Here is a 9962-nt window from a genome sequence, read left to right on the forward strand (position 1 = left end):
AACTCAGCTCTCAGATTATACCTCTGAAGCACAAACTAGTGATTGATATGAGAAAATATCCCCACGAAGCTCCTCCCTTTCAAAACAGAGCAGGCATTAGGACCACAATTTGGATGAAAACAGTTTTGAATGTTTGAATATTCAATATTTCTAACGTTAAATGTGACCCAATCTCTGCCTCATACTGTACCTCAGGTCTGTTTCTGTCCAGGAATTGTTTATGCTGGCTAGGGAAATGTGAGAGATTCATACATAGAAGACTGATCTTAAAAACCCGCTAACAGGAGCAACAAAAGCTCTAATTAAACTAGTTTCCATTCTTAACTTTCTGGGACAGATTCAGATACTTGTTGATAGAGTAACTACATAAATACTTGAATAGATGATTCCAGCTACACCTCTTTCTGAACTGAATACTGTATTTACAGAAAAATTTATGCAAGACTGAAAATGCAAAGGAACAGGCACAAAATCCTGTCAGCTTGCACAGCACATAAGCACTTGCAAATGTATGCAGTCTGCTCCATCTAGACATTGATAAAAATAAGCTGGAAGTATCCCTGAGTTAGTCCTCCTTCAGGCAAAATCCTCTGTGTCATGTCTCTGGGAAACATAGGGATTACTTCTGTATTTATTAGTGATGCCATAAACAATGCACTATTAACTGGTCCCAACGGCTTTTATTTTTCCTTTATCAGCTGTTCAACACTAAATAAAGTATACCAATGTGTAATAGTAAGTATAAAGGTCCATATGTATGAAAAAGTAATCCTTTAGGTTTAACTGTAACAGTGAAGAAAGAACACAGAGGAGAGTGGAAAATTGTTTCTGAAACACCTTGCTCTAAGAGAGCTGTACCAAAAATCCAGTTGTAACAAATCTGACAATATCCAATTCTGTAGATAAAGTCCATGAACACAGTGCCTGAAGGTCAATTTTATATCAGCAAGTAATTGAAATTCAGCCTTCATCATCACTGCTGCTCCATGCATCTTCATATGCTGGATTTAAATGCTCTTGAGGCAGAGACTAAAGAAAAAACAAATTCTCTCAGTGGTTTGCTTAATTAAAAATACTACAATCAAATAAGGGCAATGTTAAAGGCATTTCTTAAACTACTATATGTAGGCAAACTGTTGTGTCTCTCTCTCATGGGTACTGGATTTTTTTAAACCACTTCTTTGGCCATTTCACTGATTAGAGACAGTATAAATTATGAAAAGAAACAGCAGTCTATTTAATTCCAATTTCACCAAAAAAATATCTGGACCACTGACTGGAAGCTTTACAAATGTCTGGTAGAAAATGTAACAGGTCGATATTACTGCGTTTCCTTTGAGTCACTAGTTTTGAGTCATAATTTCCCAGGCCCAGCATAACCAAGCACTACTGTCTCAAGAAGTAGTCCTGACCTCTGTCCACATCCAACAACTATTTCTCACCTCAGCCCCCCCAGGGTTTGCTAAAAGGTTTGTGCAGCTGAACCATGCACTGAATCACAGTTTTGACTTGGGGTAATTTTTTTTCTTCTTTATTTCTACCCTGGGCTCAGGTTCTGGTCATATAGGCACTCAAATGGGTGTTCTAGCACATGAGAAGGAGTAGAAACTAGTGGTCTATGGACAGCAGAACTGCTTCTTTCAGAAGCAGTGCTCATCTGCAACATTTGCCAACAGTAGCTTAACAGATTTCAAAACAATGGCACATATTACATACCTCCACCACGTCAAATTTAAGGGGGCAGTTCTAATCAGGGTTGGGTAAATAATCTTGTTACTGTGGGTTTGGTTTTGGTTTTCAGACTAAGAGAAAACAATTCGCACACATCAAAATCCTCAGTTACAGCAAACATGTCAATTTCAGGTCAACAGAATATATTTTTGGGTTCAAGTTGTCTGACCTATTTCTTCTTCACTTAAGTGTAGGATAGTTTTGAAATAAGTTGTCTTACAAAGCAAAGCAAATATTACAAAAATTTCTTCTTTGCTTAAGTGTAGGATAGTTGTCTTGAAATAAGTTGAAATAAGTTGTCTTACAAAGCAAAGCAAATGTTACAAAAATTTTATGCTTCTTATCATTTCCCCATCCAAAATGAAACATTTCAGGAATTTTAAAAAGTGGAATTTTTGCATGCTATGAGCCAAAACATTCTTATATCCAAATTTTTTTAACAGTAGTACAGTTTACCAGACACTGATTCTGTGATGGTTTCAGTTCCTTCAAACCTGGAATTTCCTCCCCTCAAACTGTTCACTGAAAGTTTTACTGCCCAGCTCTAATATTAAGAGAGAGAAGGTACTCTTCTGGTAAACAGTGTTACATATGATCTTCCCTGTAACAGCCTGAACATCTTACTTCATATACTAATTTAGAATCTTATTATATTTTTGCATCAAAATATTTGTGTATGAAATATCTTACTGTTTAATACACAGTATATTCTTAAACAATTCAAAACACAATCTTTGGCACCTTTCCAACTCAAAATAGCACAAACTACAGACAGTATCAAAATTAAGGAAGCTAAAGTAGAAGTTGATAGACTGATAGCCAAATGACAAGTACTACTTTTACTTGAGAACCTAGAAGTCTGCAAAAGATTTTACTAGACTATGAAAGAAAATGTCCTCTCAAAATCCCGCAACAGTCAAAAGATTGCAGAGAAACAATTCCTCTGAAGTGGGAATTTTTGCAAATTTTGATGGTGAAACACATAATTCATATCTAATTTCCACACCACACTCCAAGTATAACAGCCATAAAGACTATAGTTCAAACTCACAAATTCATTACCTTTTCAGAAATGTCATCAGGAACTGGCTCTCGAAGAGCTGGTATCCACGCAAGGATATTGCAATCTTTGCTACCACTATAAAGTTCCTTTAAAAAAATCAAGTAAAAATTACTTTTACACAAATTTACTGAACAGTGACATAGATATGATATTGGGGGAAGAAAAGTGTATGAAATATTTATTTAAAAATAAAGACAAATATACAACTTCAAATTTGTACTATAACTTTGATACACAGTATTTGAAATGATATGCCAAAACAAAATGAGTAAATTTTTATATTTTTCCCAGATTGCTCACCAAAACAGCACTACCCACATTTGCATGAAATTCATTGTTTAAATGCACTTTTCTTCTTCCCTCTCTCATGTCTCCCGAAAATACACCTATTTTAACAGTTATGAAGCTTAAGAGATGATTTATGTTCAATGGAGAAGGCAAAAAAATAAAAGGAAAATATTTTTTCATTAAAAATATGAATCAACTGAAAAGCATCTAGTAATACATGTTAGAAGAGTGCTTAAGTATGGAACAAAGTAGTATTAAATAAACGCAGTTTCAGTATGCCTAGGGAAGGAAAAGAACAAAGAACAATCTGAAGGCTGTATCCTGTTGGGAAGGCAGAGATCAGAAAGACCAATTTATTATTTTTCATATAAATAACTCTATTTATTATGATAATGATTAAGGACTGAGATCCCATTGTGCAAGGCACCCTGCAAACATGTGGAAGCAAACAGTGTCTACACCAAACAGCTAACAGTCAAATATAGCTTAGTTTTCTTGGTTCTTTATTAAAGCAAATACAGACTTCTCTGTCACTTTAAACTGAAGAAATTTTGCTAATGAGAAATACTGCACTATCTTTGCAGTAAATTTTGCACTAGTAATGCTTCTCCTTTCCAAAGTGCTACTTCATGAACATGCATGAAGATATTCTCATATGCCTTCAATCTTGAATATTACTCCTGTATGTGATGTCTGACCACACTTGAGTATTGCCATGCATTTAAACTGCCTGAGTTTAAATGAGTGAAACATACAAAGTATCTATGAGTGAAACATACAAAGTATTTTTACTGTGTTCAGGCCAACAGTATAAAAGCCTTGCTTTAAGCATGTTGGCTTTTACACTTAAACTAGCAACTCTGTGCATATGTGCACATTATTAATACATTGATTCAACATAAGTTCAATAAATCACTACAGTTCTGTCTTTGCAGAAAGCCTCCTATATTATGTATACTTAATTCTAGAATTGCATGAATTATTCTTACAGTTGGCATAGGAACTTAATGCCTAATTCCTATAAATACCCATTTATGTGGGTAACATTATTCAAGAGAGGTGACATAATCACTTTTGTAAAACTGGTTCCATGCATGATTAGATTAGAGTTTATAATTTTATGAGAGAAACATCCCACTTCTCTTGCTTCAAAGATGACAGGTCAAAGATACACCAAGGTATAGGTCAAATCCCACTTTATCCTGTCAGCAGTACTCTACTCAGGCCTCCTGTCTTTGACAGGATACAAAATACCATCAGAACTTTAAAAAACTCTTCCCATGCCAAAACCTCTCCTTGTGAGCAATGTCATAGTGACATCACCATACTTCCATTTAATCTTTATTACTACTTGTCTCACTTTCTGATCCTGGCATTGCAAGATCTTCAGTTAATATCCACTGCATTGAGTAATACTTACAATTAATTACTACAACCTGAAATGGTGACTCATACCTTAAGTCAGCCAAAAGAACAGCCAGTGAGCTCCATGCATATTTATGGCACAGTATAGGACATACTAATATATTGTACTACAAACATGTTCCATGCATGTTTATGACACAATATATGGAAATACTATGCTTTAAAACTCTGAGGAAAGACTTAAAATGAAACCTCATTTAACTTTCAGTTATCTTTACTTATTACCCTACCACTGGATTTGCCAAATACCTTTGCTGATGTCACTGGCATTTCTTGAACAATAGAAGTAGCTATAATTCAAACCAAAATTGTTTCCTAATGCATACCTAATATTTTATGACAGGTTATTCGTGCATGGTGCTTTACACCATTTCTTTTTCTGAAAGGTAAACGTAGGTCTTGTTTGTTTACTCAAATTATTTTAAGCAGCTAATATGGCATAATGGTATCTAGTATACTAGATCCAAGAGTAAGCATCATCTAAAAGATTGCACAATGAATATTTCCTCTTCCACACCACCCTTGAAATTACCAACCTCCTACTAAATTAATGGCTCTTATTAAAGGGCCAAATTCTGCAGTTCTTATTACTCAAGCAGACTAACATCTTATTAACTTTAGACAGATATTTACATAAGAACAATTTAGGCCAACAATAAATAGTGGATTTTATGGCTCTATTCTCAGGATCTCAGAAGGCATATATGCACACATTAACCAAATCTCACACCACTCTGTGAAGACAGCTCCACACAATATCTTAAACACAAAAGGTATTCCATACAAACCTGCCAATTAATTTGGACCTCATAAGAACACATAAAGACTAACATCATTGGATTGCAAATAGCTAGTTGCTTGGGTATCAGTGATCATATTTGATTATATGGTTCTGAGCAAACAGAAGATACTTACCACCACAAATACATAATTGGTGCAAAGTTAAAGTTCCTTTTAAAGTCTATTCCAGTTATGAGATGAAACAAAGATAGTGATTAAAATACAGTTAATGAACAGAAAGATTGTGAGGGACTGGCAGCAACCAATATCAATCAGGAGTTTTGAATATAGAAAAAAAATAGTAAGAAAAATCTAAGGACCGGGTTTGAGGGGGGGTAGGACAAAATTCATCCATCAGTGTTAAAGACATCAGAAGAAGCTCAGAAGACTATTAATATGAAGAAAACTCTTAACATTGACAGAGACTCACTACTGGATGGAAATGGTAGAAACCATGCACAAAAGAAGTAGACCTGGTTTCATATGAAGATAGAGTACTAATTTCTAATGTGCTAATAAGTAAGAAAATATTGGAAAGCCATCTGCCACACATTTCACCATTAGCTGCATAACTTAAATCAGAGAAACTTAAAAGAGTTGTCTAAAAAAATCTTCTGGCTTGCTCAAATTAATTATGTTTTAATATGTATTGAAATACTACAAAGCTGAAAGTAAGCTAATATGCCATTCAGAAAAAAAGAAAAAAGTGGAGTGATACAGATACATATGAGCTAACTTTAATCCTAAACAAGACAATGGAAAAGGTGATTAAACGATTCAGTGTAGCGTTAAGATACAGGAATACAAAAAACAGGTTTTGTCAAGCAAAACTGATTTTAGTTACAACTGCTAACTGAAAATAGAAATGCACAGCTGTGAATAACTTTGTAACATATTGATTTCATATTGCTTGCAAGAGTAAAATAAAACAGGCAGCTATAAGTTTTACAAATGACTGCATTCTCAGAAAAAGAGTTTTAACTAGGAAATCATCATTTCTATTGGAATTATATGAAGATTGATGAATGTACTTAATTGTCTAAAGACAGAATGAGCTTTTTGGAAGTATAGATGTGAACACAAACAGTCAAAATAACACTACCACTACCTTTGGTGTTGACACACTGACTATAGGAATGTCATTCCATCAGAGTAACAATTTAATACAACTAAAAGCAGAGCATTTAAAGAAAAAGAAAATCCAGTCACACTTCTACAGAATATAGAATTGAACTCTGGAAAACGGTGATTCTGGAAGAGAATCAGGAATCACAATGGATAAACAGATGAAGCTGCTGCCAACATAAACCTATAGCTATAGTGACTAATGCAGTTTTTGTGTGCATGCTCACACACAAGTGATCATTTTCTAAGGATCTTAAAAGACAAGATAGAGACACTATAAAGAGATATATATTTTCAGGGCTGGGAAACATGATCTACAGTGAGATTTAATGAGCCTCACCTCTTCAGCTTAACAAAAAGAACACCAAAGATGACTTAATGTAAACACAGTAGCACTTTTATTTGGTAAACTATTCTTAAAAACACCAAGAGCTTTGGTGTTTTCTAGTCAAGAACAGTCCAGAAAAGATGTGCCTTAGCTATAATGTGAATATTCCACTTCTGAGTGAATCTAGTATCTCACTGCCTATTCAAGCCAGAACTGCCTTCTGGGTCTAGCAAGGCTTATTAGCTTGGGCTCTACTGCCTCATCTGTAATGTGTCCAAAACTTTTAGTGAAGTCCACCTCAGTGATAGGAGACTTTTTTTTCAGTCAAAGTTACTAGAGTCAAAGCAAGAGCTACCAGATTCACTTCTATCATGTACTATATGATAGCTCATGAAGAGATATTCATGTGCCCTTTCTGCCTCATTTCTGCCTGATATTACAGAAAGAAAACATGAGAAAGAAGGAGCTGAAACATGAAATACAATCCTCAACACCTGAGGACAACTGTGTAACAGCCTTAAAATTCATAATAACATCCACTCTGCTGTTAACACCACCACAAGCCATAAGAACAATCTGTTGCAAAGTATCTCAGAACAAACTAAACTTTGTTATCCTTAAGTCTTTTATTACAAGAGAAAAATACACTATATGAGGAAAGGAAAATCAAAAAAAGGCTGTCAGCACCGTGAGTCCATATAATGCTATGGTATTTCTTAGGTGAAACGTTCTCAGATTAATTTAAGAGGCTTATCATGTTTTCAACACTTCATCCAAACTGTTCATAGATCCAGTAATTGGTATAACTACAGGCATTTGAGCAAGATCACCTTAGCAAAATACTTGGGAGGTTTCTCAGTAATGATAGCAATACTAATACACTTCACATTCTTTCTTACTGTGATTAATGTTAGGTATCGCAGAGGAAGACAGTCTCCTCTTCAGTCTTACAGAAAGCAGGCAAAAGCCTTTAATGACAATATAAGCAAAAAAAATTAATACAAGTGTATTGAAAAGTTACCTATGTGAGACAAAACAAATAGTGGAAGGAACTCAATATAGAAAGGGCCATCCCAAGAACTTGACCACACTTTTCTTGCTTGACAAGTAGGCCACAGAACTCTCTTATGTCAAGATCTTTGATTAAAGCACATCCCTGAAAAGTTAACACTTTTTGTGCAAATGGTTTGTTAATCTGCATAAATATTCCAAGTTGTCTGAAATACTGTTTGTACTTTACTTACCTGAAAATTAGGTTGAAATACACAGCAGTCGACAGTACTATAATGCCCTCTAAGCATAGTTACCAGTTCTCCTGTGAAAATTGTATAAACAGCAATGGTACTACCATATGGTACAAAGGCAAACTCTGGATTACAGCCATAAGAGATGGTGAATTTGAGTCCTTTTCTACTTTCATTACAGACTTTCCCATAATTCACCTGTAAAAGGAAGGATTATGCAGTTAGCTATTAAATGAAACTACAGGAAATAACTTTACATGAAAAGGCCAATTTAATTTCTTCTAAAATAAACAATAAAATTAATTTTAAGCTTCCTAATGTTCATACAACTCCTGAGATTTCCAGTTACAGATATCTATCAAGAGACTAATTTTTCTGTTCATTAAATTTCACTCTCCTTAATATTAACTTTAAGAACAGGAAAGAAATATATGCCTAAAAATCAGCATTTCCACAATTAGGACTAGAATTTGCATAGGCTGTTGTGTGGCAGATCTACACTGAGCACCTAAACTACCCCTGAAATTAGAACTGGTTCAGGAATTACTGCCTTAAACATTTTCCTAAGATGACCCAACATAATAATTTTCTCTAAGATATTAAAACTATTAAAAGAACTTCTTATTCACAACAGTATATGGTTATAAAAGATAGAATCATTGAATAGGTTGGGATGGAAGGGACCTTTAAAGGTCATCTAGTCCAACCCCTCTGCAATGAGCAGGAACATCTTCAACTAGATCAGTTTGCTCAGAGCCCTGTCCAACCTAACCTGGAATGTTTCCAGGGATGGAGCATCTACCAGCTCTTTGGGAAACGTGTGCCAATGTTTCACCACCCACAGGGTGAAAAATTTCTTCCTTAGATCTAGTTGAAGTCTACCTTGTTTTGGTTTAAAACTGTTACCCCTTGTCCTATCACAAACAGGCCCTGCTAAAAAGTGTGTCCCCATCTTTCTTATAAGCCCCCTTTAAGTACTGGAAGGCTGCAAGAAGGTGTCTGTGGAGCCTTCTCTTCTCCAGGCTGAACAATCCCAACTCTCTCAGCTTGTCCTCATAGGAGAGGTGTTTCATCCCTCTGATCATTTCTGTGGCCCTCCTCTGGACCCACTCCAACAGGTTCATGTCTTTCCTGTGCTAAGGACTCCAGAGCTGGACGCGGGACTCCAGGTTGGGTCTCAGAGCAGAGGGGCAGAATCACCTCCCTCGACCAGCTGGCCACGCTGCTTTGCAGCCCAGGATACGGTTGGCCTTCTGGGCTGTGATTGCACCTTGATGGCTCAGGTCCACCTTTTCATCCACCAGTACCCTCAAGTTCTTCTCAGCAGGGGGACACAACTGGGACAGCTGACCCAAACTGACCAAAGGAATCTTCCATACCATATGAGGTCATGCTCAGCATATAAAGGTGGGGAAAAAGAAGGAATAGGGGGACATTTGGAGTAATGGCGTTTGTCTTCCCAAGTAGCCATTATGTGCAATGGAGCCCTGCTTCTCCAGAGATGGATGAACACCTGCCTGCTGATGGGAAGTGGTGAATGGACTCTTTGTTTTGCTTTGCTTGTGCATGGCTTCTGCTTTACCTGTTATTGCTTTACCTATTTGTCTTTACTTCAAGCCACAAGTTTTCTCACCTTTCCTCTTCCAATTCTCTCCTCCATACCACTGAGAGCAGGGGGAGTGAGCGAGTAGCTATGTGGTGCTTAGTTACTGCCTGGGATTAAACCATAACAAAGACTTTAGTCCATAGATTGAAGAAAAATTTATCTACACTACCTTCTATACTGTAAGTGCCTTTTGTTTATCAGAGTTGACTGATGTTGCAGAAAACTACATTTCTCAAGTGTATATGCCAGAAGGATGGCAAAGAACAGAGGCATCAGTCTAGACAATACAAGAACTAGCCCTAAGGATTTCTCAGCAAGTCATTCCTTGCTCAGGGAAGAAGGAACAGAGAAAAAACGTATGCAATGTAGGGA

General features: G+C 36.1%; 1 protein-coding gene across 1 annotated transcript in view; it reads right to left on the reverse strand.

Annotated features, from left to right (window-relative positions):
- Positions 1-664: 664 nt before the first annotated feature.
- The window catches only part of LOC104618762 (DNA excision repair protein ERCC-8-like), a gene marked incomplete at its 5' end in the record, with an annotated part of 12471 nt that continues 3173 nt past the window's right edge, over positions 665-9962 (reverse strand). Inside the window, 3 exons of the mRNA XM_010284442.1 lie at positions 665-1029; positions 2794-2880; positions 7985-8182. Coding sequence (XP_010282744.1) covers positions 961-1029; positions 2794-2880; positions 7985-8182 — 354 coding nt within the window. The remainder of the gene's footprint in view (positions 1030-2793; positions 2881-7984; positions 8183-9962) is intronic.

Source organism: Phaethon lepturus, unplaced genomic scaffold, assembly GCF_000687285.1.
Source record: "Phaethon lepturus isolate BGI_N335 unplaced genomic scaffold, ASM68728v1 scaffold5013, whole genome shotgun sequence".
In the NCBI taxonomy this organism is placed as follows: domain Eukaryota; kingdom Metazoa; phylum Chordata; class Aves; order Phaethontiformes; family Phaethontidae; genus Phaethon; species Phaethon lepturus.